The sequence below is a fragment of the Corvus kubaryi genome, unplaced genomic scaffold, assembly GCF_017639235.1.
Source record: "Corvus kubaryi isolate FWS band 111438036 unplaced genomic scaffold, C.kubaryi_AGA036_p1.0 split3-37173, whole genome shotgun sequence".
NCBI classification, from domain to species: Eukaryota; Metazoa; Chordata; class Aves; order Passeriformes; family Corvidae; genus Corvus; species Corvus kubaryi.
Window position 1 is genome coordinate 1,315,932 of NW_024582085.1, and position 17,905 is coordinate 1,333,836.

The window sequence follows — 17,905 nt, forward strand, 5'->3', positions numbered from 1 at the left end:
ACCCCTCTCCTCCTTCTCTCCTCCTTCTCTCCTTCTTCTCTCTATCATGTCTTGTGTTGCTCACCTCTCTGGGGACACACAGAAGGGATCACTCACCTCTCTGAAGGCATCACGGAGTTCTTTTACACCAATCATGTCTGCAGTCTCTGCTAGAAGTTTTGGTCCCATGAGCTCAACAAAATCTTCAAAATCCACATGGCCGCCCACTTTGGACAAGATGAAAGATTGTATGTAAGAACTCCGTAAGTAAGCCAAGACCAGCACTCTGCATTTCTGTGTGCCCCAGAGAGCACTTGGTTCTCCAAGAAGCAAAGCACAGAAGGTATGAGACAGTGAAAAGAAAAGCAGAGGTAGTTTTACCCTGTGTTTTCCAGATTATGGGCTAGGCAGAATGAGCCCAAGCTATTCCATCCTAGCCTGCCATGGACTGTCACACCCTTATTGTATCACATATGACATATTAGAGGCTTGATCGTTCTAGTGCTTATAGCAACTCTCTGCTGCGCCTGTGCCAAAGGGCACGGCAAGGGCACAGCATGATGTTCCTGCATGGCCTAGGCAGTGCCCTGCAGCAGTGGTGGAGTCCTGCTCCATTACAGCAACTAATGCATGTCCAACTGTTTATTCATTGTATTAGTTCTTTTACCTGTTAGTGCCCTGAGAGCTGTCAGCAACACTCTCAAATTCCCAAGCACTCGTGTACCAAGGTTATCAGCTGCTTTCGTGTGACTGGTTGCGTATGTCACAGCTGTTTTCCTTCCCTTGACCAAGTAACTTGTCCTTTTAACATAATCCTGTGTCACAAATAAGATGCACTAAATATGCTTTTCCCTGCCTGGCTGAGGGTGATACCCTCGCTGCTACAGATGAGAGGTGACAAAAAAATGATGGTGAAAGACAAGGGCCACAAACACAGTTACAGTGAATCAGATGCGTTTGTCACATCTTTCCATGACTGCAGCAGACACTGCCATCTGATGCTGCCAGCACAGCTCGCTTGCAGCCCATCCCCAGGCACACAGCAGATACACAAAAAACCACCACAGAGCAACAGCCCATCCATCACCCATCTGATCAAAGCATCCCTATCTTCCCAAGCTCGCTCTTCAGTCTGACACCATCTGACAACAGCTTCAATGTGACAATACAGAACTTGTGCACCAGTGTCTGACTGCCCACATTAAGGGCAGTTTTATACCTGACAACATAAGCATGAAGGACAACCCTTCCACTCACTGCTCCCATATACAGCGCAGTCCACACAGTCCCTTTGATAAGCAAAAACAAAGGCATCAACTTCCACGGACCACAAACAAACAGGAGAGATGATAAGGAGTGAATATCAGAACCAAAGAAGACACGGGAAAAATCCAAAGGAAAAGAGGCAGTCAGATACCAAGAGAGCCTGAGGCAATGATGCAGGGCACAGCAGCAACAGGCAGGTACAGCTGGGTGTGTATTACTCACGGTTCATGTTGATCTGCTGGGAGAGCTCTATTAGCTCCATCTCAGTAGGCATGTAACCCATGGTCCGCATGCAGTTCCCTAGGTCCCTGCAGTTAATAAACCCATCCTTGTCTTTATCAAACTCCTTAAAGGCTTCTCTTAATTCTGTGGGAATAGAAGAACAATATTGTCAGTGACAGCTTGAAATACCTTTTCCAAGAAACCTCCCCAGAATCAACAGCACTTTATGAAGCCAGACTCTCTAAGACACTCAGTATTTTCCTACCAGGTCTCCCTGCATGAGGCAATGACTGGAGCAAAGTAAAGCTCTTCTGTCAGCAGCACTGCTGACCCATTCCTTGTAAGAGAGCTTGCTTGGACTACAACCATCACAAACTGTTCATTGCCAAACTGTGCTCCCTAAAGAAACTGCAACTATTAAGTTTTTCCAACTTTTACCTCTGCATTCTATTACATACCCCTCACTGTAGGGATTAGCAGGTAAAACAGCTTCCTTGGAACCATATTATAGTATCATGTTCCACAACGCTTTCTGTGGGGGCTGGAAGGACAGCAGTTCCCTAACAGCCAATATCCTATTACTTACTTATCCTCCCACCCTGAAGAATCTGAAATGGATGCAAACTCCTTCACAGTGAGCACTCTTACAGTTTTATACATTATTTCTTTTGCTGGGGTTTCCAGGAATTATTCCAGTAAACATCTCCCTTGATTTGCCCCAAATTATTTTAACCCATGGGGGCCAACATGGAAGGGCCAGCCAATAGGTTTTCACTGGGCAGGGAGAAAGGGGACACAGAAGGAGCAACAAATTTTACCTTCAATTTCTTCCGGACGCAGTTCTCTATCCTGCAAAAAGAGAACATATTATGTTAAAGACATTTGTTGGCCACAAACATAGTTTCAAAATAGCACTTGTTGGTACAAAGAGTTCTGGGACAAGCCAGAAAGTGAGAGAAGAAACAAGAAGGTGATGACATGTTTAATACCATCTACCTAGGAAGGCTTCCCAGCTTTCCTTCCCAAAGAGAAGTGTTAACCTGCACACATTTCTCTGGAAGCCCCTCTCCCTCTCATCTCGTGGACAGAGGGATGACGGGTGGTCCCTGAACAGAACAGACCTGGACCAACACAGCAAGATGTGTGGCCTCCTCACTGATGGTACTATTGGCACCTTCATGAAGCTCCTACATCATTTCCCAGCACCAAGTTCTGGAGCAGAGACTGTCCCTGCAGAAGTTATGATCTCCTCTAGAGCTCTGATTGTATTTCTACTGCCGCTCCTGCTGACACACACAGATCAAAACAGCTGGAAGCAGTCCTTGTAACCAGCAGTCTAGACCATCATCTGCTCCGATCACTGCTTGATCTCTGTCCTTCTGGCAGGACGGCAACAGCCATGAGGTCTCTCATGAGTCAATGTCCCAGTGACATCTCCTGCAGTCTGTCCCCACAAAAAGGTAAAAACTTCCCCCTTCCCCCCAGTCTCAACTCCATATACAAACATTTTGAAACCAGGCATGAAGGCAGACACAAAACATATACATCATCAAGGTCATCTTCAAATGAAACAGAACAAGGATTCACCATGTTCAGGAAACACTGCAACTTCAAACATCCAATCTGAATTTCTTGGAAGAAGGGGGAGGATATAAAAGAGTATAGGAAAGTTCCAACACTGCACCAGGAAGAAGAGATGAGCATAGAAATGCACTGCTTTCTGGTTTAAATGCCCTTTCTAATTCCTCTCATGGCTCCCAGGCAAATCCAAAACATCTGAGAATTTGGAAACACAGAAACACGATCCCTTTTGTCGTCTCACTCTCGGCTTTTCCCCTCAACCGTGCAGAGTTTCTCCTTGCCTTCCAGGTGTCCTCCAGCCTCACCACACGTCCCTGGAGATGGTGCCTTTGATCAGTTTGAGAAGGATGATCCTTTGCTATTTAACTGCAGGCTCCTCTGGAAACTCTAATGGCAGCTGTCAGAGTGCATAGCAAACTAGGACACACACTGGTTTACGTCTGTGCAGAAGTGGGCTGTGCCAGAGAAATGACCAGCTTGCCACTCATAACCTTCCCAGAGGCATCTCTGTGCTGGATGGAACTGTCAGAGCGTGCTGGCTCTGCCATTTCATCCTTCACAGACCTGGTATTTTCAAACATGTCATCCCATTTGTTCTGCTTTCATCAACACCAAGTAATAAAACAATTCAAACTCCTTAGACCGGATGCAGGAGGCATAATTGCCGTCCTGCCTTAGATAAAATAACAGAAGAAAACCACCTGTGATAAGTTCCAGCACCTTGTGCACTTTATTCCAGTGATTACAAAGACTATCCCTGGAGATAGTGGCTGGGTGCACAGCAGGTGCAGGGCTGTGAGCGCCAGCGCTGCGGTGCAAAGGGTGCCATGACTCTGCCACAGTAGCCACTGTCTTGTGAGAGTGGCCAGAGCAGGACCCAGGCCTTCCTCCAGCACAATCCTCACAAGACCATCCTCCTCCTCCTCCCCCCTCACTGAAGACCATGTTCCAACTGACATCAGTGACACTTGTCAGATTTGGGGGCTTCAGCACCGGCACACCAAAGTATTTGCATTTGCAGGATTCTGAGCAGATTTTTGCACATAAAGATTCTGCCATCAGAGAGCCACAGACTGCAAATGCAGAAGGAGGGGGAGGGTTTATGTCCCTCGAAAAATCTGACTCGAGTGATAACTAACATCATGAAGAGGTTTTTTGTTTTAAATTTGAAAGAAGATCCCCTAAAATTATTAAGGAATAAAATTGCTTGGGATAAAATGGGCTGAATCACTCTAAAGCTTTTGGAGAGCATATGGGAAGAGCAATAAAACTATTCCAAGAGTTTAGATCTAGATATGAGCAGAGGTGACCCCCAGAGAGTCCATTATACTTAAGGGTCTTACCCTCATTTATTTCTGTTCTACGCACAATAAATCCTGTCGGCCTAGAGAGTCAATAAAAGTAAAGCTGTTTATTAGATGCACTTATTCTACATCAGGGTACTTAGAAACATCATTAATCCTATTTTGGAGATCTCTTAGGGTACAGTGAGCTTCCATGGCCTAAGCAGGATGGACACTTGTCCAGCTGTCCACTAGGGAGCTGGACCTATCTCCTGTGACAGGCGGCTCTGTGCAGGTCAGCAAGTATGCTTGTGTGAGAGTGTGTTTCATGTTTTAGTGACCTGGCACAGGGACTGTGTGATCGCTTAGTGGCTGAAGGTTAGGAAGAACAAAAAAAAAGCCCTCTGATCAATAATGACACATAATGACTCTTTTTTGAGTTGTTGGTTGAAGGAGAAGTTTCAGAAATAAAGACCTACTTGTCTCCTGTGGCTGTAGATTAACATACCAACACACAAGTAAAACAGAGGCTTCTTACAGAGGCAATAAAGCTCTGATTCCGAGGTAATTGCAGTGAGCTTTGTTTGACCACACGAACATGGAAGGCACTGGGTAAATATGTGACAATGCACGTATTCACTCATACATATCCATAAAAGGTGTGTTAATAATACATTTCTGTTTGTCTTTAAATTAATGATATTGTAGGAGTAGAATGTTTGGGGGCAAAAATATGTTTTAGTTCTTGTAAAGACACAATACTGGGGTGCATACATAGAAGCACATATTTGTATTGTTTGTATATAAATGCATACATTGGATGCATATGAACACATAGTTACAATAGGTGTGACTGAATAAATAAATATGGTTTTGCTATTTCTCTCTCTCTGTGTGGGAGGGTAATAGCATTTGGTAGCCTGGCACTATTTGCAAATATGAGGACAGCCTGATGTTCCTTGGTTTAACTGGCTGGGATTGTTGCAGTGTCAGGCTGGGTATGTCAGTGCACAAGAGATTGTGTTTGGGTATCTGTGAGGAGGCAGCTGTCTGCTTATTTCTGCTGGTACTAGTGTGCTCACTGTGAACTGATAGGAACAGTATCAAATATGGACGGCTTGTTCCCAATACAGATGCCCTGATTTGCATTTGACTGGCTATTTAGGCCTTAAATGCTAATCTGAGCCTCTGGGAAGGAGAGGTGGATGTCTTGCTAGAATAACAGCTTTGAGCACTGGACTCTTCCTGAGTCACTATGATTATTCAAGTCCTGAAGTCCTAAAACCTTTTCCTGAGCCCATATGATTATGGCTACTTGAGTGTAGGCTTGGATCTATCTTCCATAGCTGCAATTTTAGAATCCTCCTTTCTTGGTGTTTAGGCACAAGGGTATCTGCACATCCTTCAGGTCAGACATTTGCCTGTGGTTGTATTTGCACTTGGAGCTGGAGCCGGGATGCTCGAGACCCAGGACTGGGAGTTACAGAGCTCCACACAGACGGAGCACGGGGGCAGTTCCGCATCCCCGACTCGCGTCCACATGGCTTTGTGCGTGTCTCGCCCCGCTTGGTTTGACTTACGTACAGGCTGCCTGTTTTCTGCGAAGCCCTTCCTCAGGAAGATGCATGCTGGCCCCAGCAGGTTGTGCATGACGGCGCAGTTCTGGGCCAGCACCATGAGCGGACCCTGGTATTCGCAAGCCGACGACCCCTCTTCACTCGTCTGGACAGCTTTATAGCTCGTCTTCTCATCATGGCGGATCTTCCCAGCCAACCAGCAGCAAGCAAACAACACAACAGAGGATGTTACCTCCCCATCTTGTTCCTCTGAAGTTTTACTGAACCGCCTCGCAGAGACGTAATTGCTAAATTTCTTTCATCGGGTGCACACAGCGTCCCCCCCACCAGCCTATTAGGATTTGTACAAAAGCAGTAAGTCCAGGAGTTCACTTTCAAAAGCTGATAGAAGAACAACCAAGCACAAGAATTTCACCTTGAAATTACATCAAACTCTCAGCACTGCTCACATCTACCCAGACACAGCCCAAAGCGCCACACTCCCACAATCAGCCCCAGAGTTAACACCGCCTTGAATGAGCTGCAAAGGACAAGCACATCCCAATTTAACAGTACGTGTGCCAGCCCGTACTCCAGGCAAACCTGCCGGCAGAGTCGTGTTGGCCAGGGCATCCCCAGGAGACCAGGCAGGGCCTGCACAAAGCCACTGCACAGGCTCCACATTACATTTCAGCAACACAGCATCACACACTTTATCACATTATCAGAAGACCATTTACAGCATCAGGTGGCTCTGCCAACTGCAGGCTCACGCTGCTTGTGCAGCTACTAATTAGTTACATCCTCAGGGTTTGAGGCACTTACTGCCCTGGCCTCTTCTAATCACTGACAGTCCCAAAGTGGAGATCAGGCATGGGCACAAAATTTTTGTGTGTTTGCATTTGCACATTTTCCTGAGTGCACATGTCCTGCTAAGCTAAGGCTCCAGAAGAGAATCCAGCATTGGATTTTATAAGAAGGCACTGCTTTCCTTTTATAGAAATGCATTTCCCTGGCTCTGCAAAAAAACTCTTATCCTGATATTCCCATGCAGCTATAAAAAGCCAACACAACCCACAGGACCCTTGGTTTTACAGAATAAACATTAATCATACATCAGACTCCTCTTCAGGAATGATTCTACTTCTACAGCCAGTGTTCTCACTGGTGATCAGAGAAGCTCTGTCAATTGTCATTGTCTCTATTAACCCTTTCATTAAATCCTGAGGTACATTTTCAGGCTAAAAGACCAGACATAAACACCCCCCATTCACATGTGTCTACGACTATTGTATCTACTCTCTGTGTCCGCCATGTGCTATTACACTGCATGCATGGTTTGTAATTTGCCTTTTTGTACACAGTCTTACACCAATCTGCTCATGTATAATGTCATGTGAATATTAAGCATCAAAACAAAAATAACTCAAAAAGCAAGCCATGAGGAAAGAAAATGATGAAGCAGAAAAGCATTTTTGTTGCAGTCATGGATGAGAAAGGAATCTGTCTCTGATTAGTTCTGACACATAGGATACTTGTCCTTAAACTGAAAGATAAGCATCCATCCACAAATGGCATATTACTAACTCAGCTAAATGTCAAGGCATCTGTGTTGAACTACAGAGCTTTGTGACATCAGTGCAATGTATTTTCAAAATTATCAGCTTTATTTCCTGGCACATTTTTCAGTTTAATATACCAAATAATATGAATCACTTAAATAGCCCACATTGGTTCTGTGTTTAATTCCAGTGAAGCCATGTGAAGGATGCAAAGCCCCACAGCCCCAAATGTTTGTTTTCTGACACTTCCAGTCAATAGTTTATTACCAAGCTATTCAGCAGTACCTCATAATAGTCATCCAAGTATTTTTCTGTCTCGATAGAGGTTGCCAGTTTGACAAAACAGTTGCCAAGAGCCACTGAGGATTGTGACCAGTCAAACTGCTGCAGTGCCAAAACACCATGGTGAACAGTTCAGTGGGGCTCCCTGCCCTGCCCTGCCCTTGCAGACAGGATTTATGGCATTCAATGTTCCCTCTGCCAGGAGTCTCACAAGTTCTCCTGCAAATATCCACTCAAGTTCCCTTTACCATGTTCCTTCTATATCCCAGAAGAGCGGGGAAGGGAGCTGTGATATTCGTACGGGGCAAAGAAACATCAGCCACCCATTACACGGGAAACAGCAGTGTGCATGACAAAGAAAATGGAAGCATAGGACTGGAGAGATCAGGCTTTCCCAGTCCCTTCCCTGAGCGAAGGACCACTAACCTTCCTGGCCAAGTCTGGCCCTTGGCTGTGTCAGACCAGCAGATTATGGAGTGAGAAGAGACCTGGTTGATCTAGAGATGGACAAAATGGAGAGGTATGGTGAAGTGAGGGACTTTTAATTTCTGCATAGCAGAAGCACACCAGGATTCACTTCATTTTCCTGCCTGAGTGTCAGAGGGACTTTGCAGAACAGCAAGCCAAGAGGGGCCTCCATCCCAACTGCAGTATTTCTTGGAGGGAAAAGCAGCCAGGATGGCTTTCACAATCACTGGGGGGACACTGTGACAATAGGAAACTGAAGCTACCAACAACAGACATGGAGTCAAAGCCTGAACAAGCAAGGTACCCTGGTGTCAGCCAGACCCAGACCAAGTCAGCTGGTGCCTGGGAGTGAATCCCAAATTTTGGGTTGACATCATGTACTCAAGAGTTCAGACTGTCACCCAAGAGCAGCTTCCACACACGCTGTCTGCAGTCCCTCCTCTTTAACATTTCAGCAAAATGAGTTTGCTCAAGGTAAAATCTGAGAAAAACAACTGGGATCATATAACAACCAAGTGAAGTTGTGCAATGTTAAGACTGATCTGCAAAGTCTCCACTATAATCACGTGTGTTGCGATCAAAAGAATGGCAGAGCACCAGGACCTGTCAGGATGAGTGTGCGAGGCCTTATTTCATAGCTCACTAGAGTGATGTCTGAGAAATTCTCTAATTCAGCTTTGCAACTTTTTCTCTTCAGTCCTGACATCCCAGGTCCTTTAACTAGGCACAAAGTGAGTTATTCAAAGCAGCTTTTAGGAAAGAAAGCATAAATTACCTAAAAGACTGAGGACACAGAATTTACAGGTTTTTTAATTCATTTTGATTCAAGCAGCCTGGCTACATGTCAGACTTTGATTGCAATCCCCTTGCACAGCTGCAGCCAACTCCTTTTATTCCAAGTTGGAGACGAGCTACAAGAAACCAAGTTGGTTTTTCGTATGTGCAACATTTGGGTGAACCTCAGTTACTTCTACATCTCCCTGCAGGTCACCCTGACCTAGGGACTGGTCTCAGCACTGCCTAACTGCTTCCCTCATCAAGTATCCCAGCTGCCCCACAGCAGCACTGTGCCATTACCAGCTTTGTTTACAGCAGCAAAAACAACAAGCAAATTGTGTTTCTACACAGAAGAGGCCAACATCCAACCAAAAGAAGCACTCTGTGATGGAGAGCCTCTCCCAGACAGCTCCCTCCCAGAGGAGCTTTCCCAGGCAGCAAGGTCTCCTGGATGGAGCATCTTGATGGCAGTGGCATTTCACTGTTGTCAAGGTCTCCACAGAGGCAGCATCTCATTGCAATACTTTGGATGATCAGCATAACTTTATCATTTATGGAGAGTGAACTGCATAGTTTTTTGCTGAGCTATTAGATTTTCAGCAATGCCAAGTGAGAACCATGTGGCTGACAGGTACACAGTGCTGTAAGATTTTCCTCAGTCAAACAGAAAATGTTTCTGGTGCATGTCATTCCCATTTCGACCCAGTCCATAACAGCAGAATTATTCCTGAATCTAATTTGTCCCAGGACCACTGTAAAACCTCAGCACAGAGCAGACTTTGGGCTGAAGCCTAACAGATACACGTGGCAGCTCACAGATGAAGTCCAGCTGGGCCCAAGCATGGCCATGGTGACGTGCAACATGATGCACGAACACACAGCCAGGGCCCAGTGTATCCACTCAAAACCAGACACATGGACAAACACAGCAGAGAGAAAAACATGCTTCTGTACCCAAACACATACCAACAAAACTAATTGTGTGCATATGCAAGGATGGAGAGACATAAAAACATGTGCATGTCTACACACAGACTTCTGTGAGGACATGCACTAGCAGGTGAGCACACTCCCAGCACCATGCAAGCAAAGGTATGTGTGTGATACACAGAAATTCCCCATTTCTGCACTCACAGCAAACCCACTCAGTTGCTTGAGATGCCTGTGTAGAGACGTAAAGAGGTAAGGACACACATGTATCCTTATCAGATGGGCCGATAGGTGTGCATACTCTTCTACAGCAATGGCAACACGAACAGACACATGACCCTTCACACCTACGTGGATATATGTCCCTACACCCTTGACAGATGTGATTACTCATGTAGGTAACTCTCAACTGAAGCACGTGCACACGCACAAACTCACACGTACACACGCACATCAAGTACACACGCCCTGGCAGGAGTGTGCCAGCCCACTGTGCACATCAATAAGCACATAGTTGCACATACCCAGAGGAGAGCTGTACACACACATCGAGCAGGACACAAGCCTACACACACATTCATTTACACACATTATGGCTCTCAGCATCCTGGCCTCTACTGGCTGCACTTTTGTGTGCAGCTCTTACAGAAAAAGTCTGGTGGAGAGAGCTGAACCCTTCATACTCATCTCTGTGTTTCGCCCATCTCCCATTCTCATCTGCCCACAATGTCACCCATCCACAGAAGCAGGAGTGGAAATGCACAGCGCACTTTGATTCAGGGAACATACCTTTTTAGAGAGGTTTCTCAGTGGAGACTTCACACAGTTGCCCATAATATGTTGAGGCTGCCTTTCCGGTGGACTTGGTTATAAAGGAACTGAAGCAATTGATCCCATTAAAGGTATTCCTTGGGAGCAAAGCAAGAAAGGCAGTACCAGGCAAATCCAAACAGCTACTGGCTGCTGGGGCTTTCCCTCTTCAGGGAGCTTTTTCTCTCTCTGCCTCTCTCTCTCCGTATTTTACTTTATGTTCACTTGAAGAGATGAAGCAGGAAGGAGAGGGAGGGGAGAGAAACAGACAGAAAGAGAAGGAGAGAGAGGGAGAGAGAGAGTGAGTGAGAAGGGGGGAGAGAGGGAGGCGGGTGTATAATCTACATCAGATTAATGTTCAAATCCCTCCCACCCCCCTCAATCTGCAGGCAAGATTGTTTCACTCATAGGAGAGAGCTGTTTCAGGGAGAATTAAAACAGAGAGGCGATGCAAGAAGTGATTTCAGTGATGAGTTCAGTGAATCTAGCTAGTTTCGGTCCACACAGCCTCTGAACACTGCATCCCTACCCACCCCCTTTCTAACTCCTCTCAGCTTTTCAATCACCACAGCGCTAGGCTGGCCAGAAGGCAATCCACTTAGGGGCTTGGAGCAGACCACGGCTCGTTTCAGAGCAGAAATGGACCATTTATCTGGGTGGGACCTGTTTCAGCTTATAAATACCAGCAGACCTAGAAGTGTCTGATTTTTTTCCTGTCACGGTGGAAGCAAGCCTGGAGACAGCAGTCCTAGGACCCTACAACACTCTCAGCCCCAGGACAGTAATATTTAACCACAAGGGAGAGACCTTGAGCCAGTCTTGCAGTAAAGTTTTTCCAGCTTTCTGCAAGTAAAAATCAATTGGCCGTTTAACCTGCACAAGTCTGCCAATGATGGGCTCACACCTGAATCCTAAATCTAAACAGTTCCAGGTTAGATAATGTGAATCAAAGAATTTTGACATCAGATCCATCCATTGCAAGAGCCCAAGTCCTGGAACAAATAAGAGGCACTTGAACCTAGAGCCGGCTCTAAACTTTGGACTTTATGCCTGTAGCATAGAATAATCTCTGAAAGAAAAGGGGTGAGTCCCCAATATATTTTCTCCTGATCTCAGGCTGAGCATAAGAGCATTCAGTCTGAAAAGAAATTTAACTTGCATAAAAAACACATCATCACACTCAGGATCTGAGCAGGATGGTGAATGCACCTTTAGCTATGAAGGCACCACAGCTGCAGCTCCACAGTGATGAGAAGTATGAAGAGCTAACTCCTTCAAATACTGTGGAGACAGGGATGACATTGATCTTCACAGAATCACAGAATAATGAGGTTGGAAGAGACCTTCAAGATCATTGAGTCCAACCCATGCCCTAACACCTTAACTAGACTATGGCACCACGTGCCATGTCCAGTCTTTTTTTAAACACATCCAGAGATGGTGATTCTACCACCTCCCTGGGCAGACCATTCCAGTACTTTATTATTCTTTCCGTGAAAAACTTTTTCCTAATATCCAACCTGTACCTTCCTTGATGCAGCTTGAGACAGTGTCCTCTTGAATCTTACACCCTGTTATGCAGCAGGCTGGTTGGACACTCAGGTGTTCAGCTGAAAGATTTCACATCTTTGTTTGCAAGTGTGGTTCCAAACGAAAGCTTCTACAAAGACCTACGCCATGGGCTGAGTACTTGCACCACATACTTTTTGTGACAGAGCCCAGGACTCACTCTCATAGCAGCTCTAGGGCTGTAGGACAGAGAAGGATGAACTGGCAATATCACAACAAAGCGGGATTTCTCCTTCCTCCCTGATGGTGCTGTGGCAAATTAAGTATGATTCTACAGTGACTCAACAGTTGCTTTAGAGTTTAGAGGCATCTTCCACCTAAGGAGATGAGTTTAGGAGTCCAAGTATGACAAAAGTCCACAGCTTCTCCAGTTCCAGTCACAGACAGAAGTGCATGGCCATAGGGGATGGTGTTTCTTGCTCTTCTTTGTACTAACGGCTTCCCAAGAGTGAAGGCAGTGGAACAGCCTCCTCTCAGATTCCCTCAATGACTTCTTCATTGAATGATCTGGGTAGGAGCTGCACAAAGGTCCACAGGCTCTTCAAAACAAGAAGATGCAGCAACAGATGCTGGAAGACACTCCTTGTCTGCCCCTTGTACCCACGGTTGACTGAGAGGGGGACAGGAGGGAAGACCTCCACAGCAGAGCCTACCCACACTAGGCTGGAAAGCTAAACTCTTCCTGAGTTGGGCCTGTCTCCCACTGTCACAGGAGATGCTGAGGAAAAATAGTCACTCTCTGGGGACTGTGCCATCCCTGGGCCTTGCAGTGGGGGACTTCACAGGAAGATGCTGAAACTCCCAGCTGCTCTCAGGCTTCCCATCTTTAGCCTTCTTTCTCCTTCCCCTCTTAAAGCAGCTAATGGGAGGCTGATCCTCTGACAAAGTGCCAGTCATTAATAATGTCCTCTGTCAGCTAGAGCCATTCCCCAGGCTCCTTGTTTATTGAAAAAGTGCTTGTCTCCCTTGAGCAGAAGCTGCCACACAGCGAGTGAGGCGCCTGGGCTCCTTCCAGAGACAAACGACTTCAATTCCAGAGTAGAGAGGAGAGAGAATTGCCTTTCTGCTGCTAATGAATCTCTCCCTGACAGGAAGCACGGAGGCCAGCCCTGCAATTGAGAAGTGCCCATCCCCCACACTGTCCCAGAGAGAGGGAGGGAAAGAAAGGGAGTCAGACATCTCCTGCCAGAAAAATCCATCACAGTTCCCAGACTGCTGTGGGACAGCTTTGGAATACAGCTGTGGAGTGTGTCTTACTGAGCTTGAAAAGCCTCTCAACAAGATGGTCACCCTCTAAATACCAGCTTGCAGCAGAGCATTCAGAGCCAGCCACTGTGGTACATCACTGTGTTTGCCTACTCTCCAGCTTTTCTTCCCTGCAGTTACAGGCAGTTGTAGGAAACGTGCAGGGCAGAGTGAGAGGGCTGAGACCTGCTGCCAGGCTTGGCTGGGAGTTTGCAATCCAGGATGGGAAGAGGGAATGGGAGCCCATTTGCACCAGGTTTCCAGCACAGTTACAACCCTTCGAGTTCTGTAAGAACTCTAGTGGAGCTGCAAGGCCCCAAGAGATGCGATCATAAACAACTTTTTAATCCCCTTATTTACCCTGACTCTCTTAAGAGCAACTGGGCAGGACACCACAATCTAGCAGACAGCCCCTGCTGAGCCCTGAGGAGGAAAATCTCTCTACAGTGGGATCTTGTTCCCATCACCACCACAGGCAGCTTAGAGATAGGCAGGAAAGTGGAGCTGGCAGAAAGGTCATTAGAAGATTAGGTTAGAAGGAACACATTTTCTCCCTTCCTCCAACTGAGGCTGCTGTAAGAGAACAGGATGCTGAGAATAAGTGTGTCAGAAACATTTCTGTGTAGGTGCTGATCTGTGGGTATGCCTATATCTGGGGTAGTCAGTATGCATGTGGGAGGGCTGCACATGCATGTATACTGGTTTTCCCACACTGTTCTTTGTGGCAATCACACTGTTCTTTTAAGGTCTGTGTCTCTGTTGTAAGCGTTCTAAAAATCTGTAGGAACTTTGTGAAATGTGAGTCTTGATGCTGTTCATGCACCCTCCCTTTCTCCTGAGGTCCAAGGTGGAGAGCAAAAACCTCAGGAGACGTAGCTTGGCACAGAGCAAGGTCTCAGCTCACGGGAAAGAAGCATTTGGCACACTGACTGGCCTGAGCACAGGGGAGGGAGAAGGCTGGGTGACTTGGCATTGAACAAGGAATGATTTAGGTGGTTTAATATGTCTGGATACTTTAAAAAGCAGCAGTGTTGTGCTTTGGGTTAGCACCTTTAGCAGAAACGCTCATTTCATAGGAAAATGTTGGAACCCATCATAGCTAATCGCTTGGCAGCTGCTGGAAACTTTATCCAATGGCAGCAAATATCCAACAGACACAACAGAAAGACCAAAATCAGTCCAAAACATGTGATTGCTTATCAAACTGTAGCTTTGCTTGGCAAAAATTTTCAGTGGAAGTACAGATTTGTACAGGGACTGTTCAGATGCTAGGCCTGTTTCAGTGCACAGTCCTTCACATGCTGGAACATTACATCATTGTTCTCAACACAACATAAAGACTGCAATGTCAGTAGGTAGTGGGTAGTGTATAGTAAAGCAGGGAAAACTCTTTCCTAGCATCTTTTCACTGAAGTCCATAGTTCTACTAAGAGCCCGTTAATTGCTTCAAACATTTAGTATTTTAAAATACACCATCTTACTTGATTTATCCTAACAAGGCAGGAATTCTTGTTGTACTTTTTCCTATCCCAGAGTGGAGAGTGCATATATGGATTAGTAGCTTTCAAATCTGCTTCCAATCACCCTTTATCTGGTGCCTATAGATCTATATTTTAAAGGAAACAGATAGTTCTATAAGAAACTATCTTGTTTGCTGAATGACCTCAGATGAGCCTAAGCATTTGGATTAGGTAACATCCTCCTGTTGCCAGTGCTGTCAAGGACCTCATTTTGAAGCTCCCAACCACTGGAACATGCACTGGCACTCTGAACTTCTGCGACTGATTTCCCTTTCTTCTTCTGCATCAGCTCCCAAGTGCTTTTGCTGCACATTGAGTTGTGTCTTCTAACCTCAAATGAACCTTGGATAGTTCCATATGCCAGTCAGACAAGTACATGTCCATCTCAAGGGGAGGCACCAGCAGGTATTGGTGGATGCAGTCCAGATTCTCATCTAGGGAGAGGAATATTTCTGCAGAGAGTTTGGGAACTTTCTTTGCTGCCAACTGTTCCAGGAAGAAAGTGTTGCTGACTCATGCTGTGAATAATATTCTCTTCCATTAGAGCAACTGGATCATAATCAATCACAAACAATACAATGTTTATTAAAAAGACCAAGGATATTTTCTATCCCTCTCAAGGTAACAAAGCCTGGACTGCCTGTCAACTTCTGTTTAGAACAGCTCTGGCTGTAAATAGCTGGCTTCATTTTGCATTAGATGAAAATAGATGGGAATGTGCCTTCTCTTGACACCTTCCCTGCAGATCTGATCCAAGTATTTTGCATTAGCCCAACTTCCAAGTTCCTACGCAGGAGATGTGTTGGCCAGAGCACAATGTACTGTGGATATTTGCTGATGATGATTCTAAAGACCATCAATGGGCTACAAAAAGACAAGTACAAACTTGACTGCTCAGAAGCTGCTGAGAGGATTCGTCATGTATATGGGGCACAGAGGTTGTTTAAAATAAACCTTATGTGATCCCTTCTCTTTGCTCCAGAATATGCCTGGCTCCCTATCTCTTTGGAAATAAGAGGGACAGGGGGTCACTGTTTGGCTGGCACACTGAGGTGCTACTGAAAACGTGGCTGATCATCAGATGAGCAGAGACCTGGAAACCAATATCAACCAAATACTCCGAACCAACCCTGCAGCACTACATGAGCTTTGCCACCATAAAACAGACATCTGCCTCACTTCTAATTTGAGTAAGGATCTGATGGCACCTTTAAAAGGGCCAAACTGTGTATCCCAGGTCTCTGGCTATATCTCAATACAGCTGGTCCCAAAGTTTCTAAACCCTTTGTGTCTTATTTCAGCAGAATACAGTGGGGTTGCTGGTGTTTTTACTACTTCCTGCCTTCAGCTGTTGTGACATGATGCTTCACAACGTTACACAGTTGCCTGTGTCCTTCCAAGAGCAGAGAAGGTATTTTTTTTCTGCGTGGGATGAAACAATGCTGTGTATTCTTTCCAAAGATGGTTGCAAGATGCAAAGTACTCTAGGGAAGGAATGGGTGGAAGAAATATTAGAATATTGCTCATGTCTTCATTCATGGATAGTATTGAGTTCATGGTCTTATGCTGGCGCAGAAAGCTACTAAAAATCTAAATATGACCATAGCTAGGACAGTTCTTTCTCTTTATTTTTAAGTGGGGCATTTGATTGAAATTTGAGGATTACTCAGGTTTGTGGGCTCTGCTGCTGCTCTCTAAGGTAACAGGAATGTCAGAGGATTATTGAAAGGGAGCCCAAAGTTAGCTAAGCATCTTTTATTGAATGTACACCATATAGCTGCTTGTTATTGGAAATCAATACCACTCATGGACTCATCAGGGAAAAACAGTTACTGAAGCTGGAATGCTACAAAGTACCACAGCTAATTCAGATGACAGCATGCAGCCTAGCCACTACATCTAAAGCTAAACTTCCCTGATATTGTGTTGAAACCCAGGATTGCATAAAAAAAAAATCAAGGTGGTAAAGCTTAACAAAATGGACAGTGGACTTCTATAAATGATGATTAATTTATAACTGAAAGGTTTTTTTTCTCGCCAAAGATAAGCTGAATCTAACCAGGTTTGTGTATTTCAGTGCATTAGATCATACTGCTGTGTATTTCATGAATAGAATATTTAATGAATGTTCTTTTAGCTTGGTTTTATTTTGATGTCTTTCTACAGTCTTTTAAAACAGATTTGTTTAAAAAGTAAATCACTGACAAAGATTAATGTTTGCTGGCAGACCCACTGCAGGCAGGAGGCTTATCCATTGCCCCTTAGTGATTCTGCGTGTCTGGCTCACATCCCTCAAGCTCTTTACAAGCAATAAACGTGATAAACTTTTCTCCAAGCTGAGCAAGGAGGGAACTGAGTGGATATGCTCAAGTGGAACAATGTTTCTCTGTGTCTGAGTTCGTTACATATAAAAACATGAGACGTACCTTGGAAGGTGTGGCGGATGTCAGCAGGCAGGTGTGTACGCAAACGCCGACTGATGCTTTAAGCACAGGAATGCATAAGCGTGTACAGAGGTGGTTGTGTAGCCACACAGAAGATTTAGCAGACGCTGCACGAGCAGGCTGTGTATACATAGACAAGACATGTATATGAAGGCTTTTTACGTCAATCTACATGCATGGACATGGGCTGCGGCAACTCATGCAGGGATGGAAGCACAGAGGCTGTACGGGCCCCACGCAGGTACCCGGACTCCTGTGAATACGCAGCTGGGAGCGGGTCTCGACTACATCACGGCAACAGCGGGGCTCACCTCGGGTCTGACACACTCACTGGGCGGCCCAGGGACAGGGCATGCCCCGGGAGCCCAGAGCGCGGCGGGTCCGTGCCAAGGTGGCTCCGCCGGGCGCGGA

General features: G+C 45.7%; 1 protein-coding gene across 3 annotated transcripts in view; it reads right to left on the bottom strand.

The window, feature by feature from the left end:
* The window catches only part of CABP1 (calcium binding protein 1), a 20,923-nt gene extending 3,289 nt beyond the window's left edge, over positions 1-17,634 (bottom strand). The window contains exons 1-6 of one of the 3 annotated variants that reach the window (XM_042015078.1): positions 17,477-17,634; positions 10,696-10,940; positions 5,916-6,092; positions 2,286-2,316; positions 1,468-1,611; positions 97-206 (exon numbers count right to left, since the gene is read on the bottom strand). In XM_042015078.1, coding sequence (XP_041871012.1) covers positions 97-206; positions 1,468-1,611; positions 2,286-2,316; positions 5,916-6,092; positions 10,696-10,740 — 507 coding nt within the window. In that variant the 5' untranslated portion in view covers positions 10,741-10,940; positions 17,477-17,634. Of the gene's footprint in view, positions 1-96; positions 207-1,467; positions 1,612-2,285; positions 2,317-3,054; positions 3,304-5,915; positions 6,093-10,695; positions 12,022-17,476 lie in introns of those variants that run through there. The other 2 variants (XM_042015080.1, XM_042015079.1) reach the window with 2 other exon arrangements.
* Between the last annotated feature and the right edge of the window lie 271 nt (positions 17,635-17,905).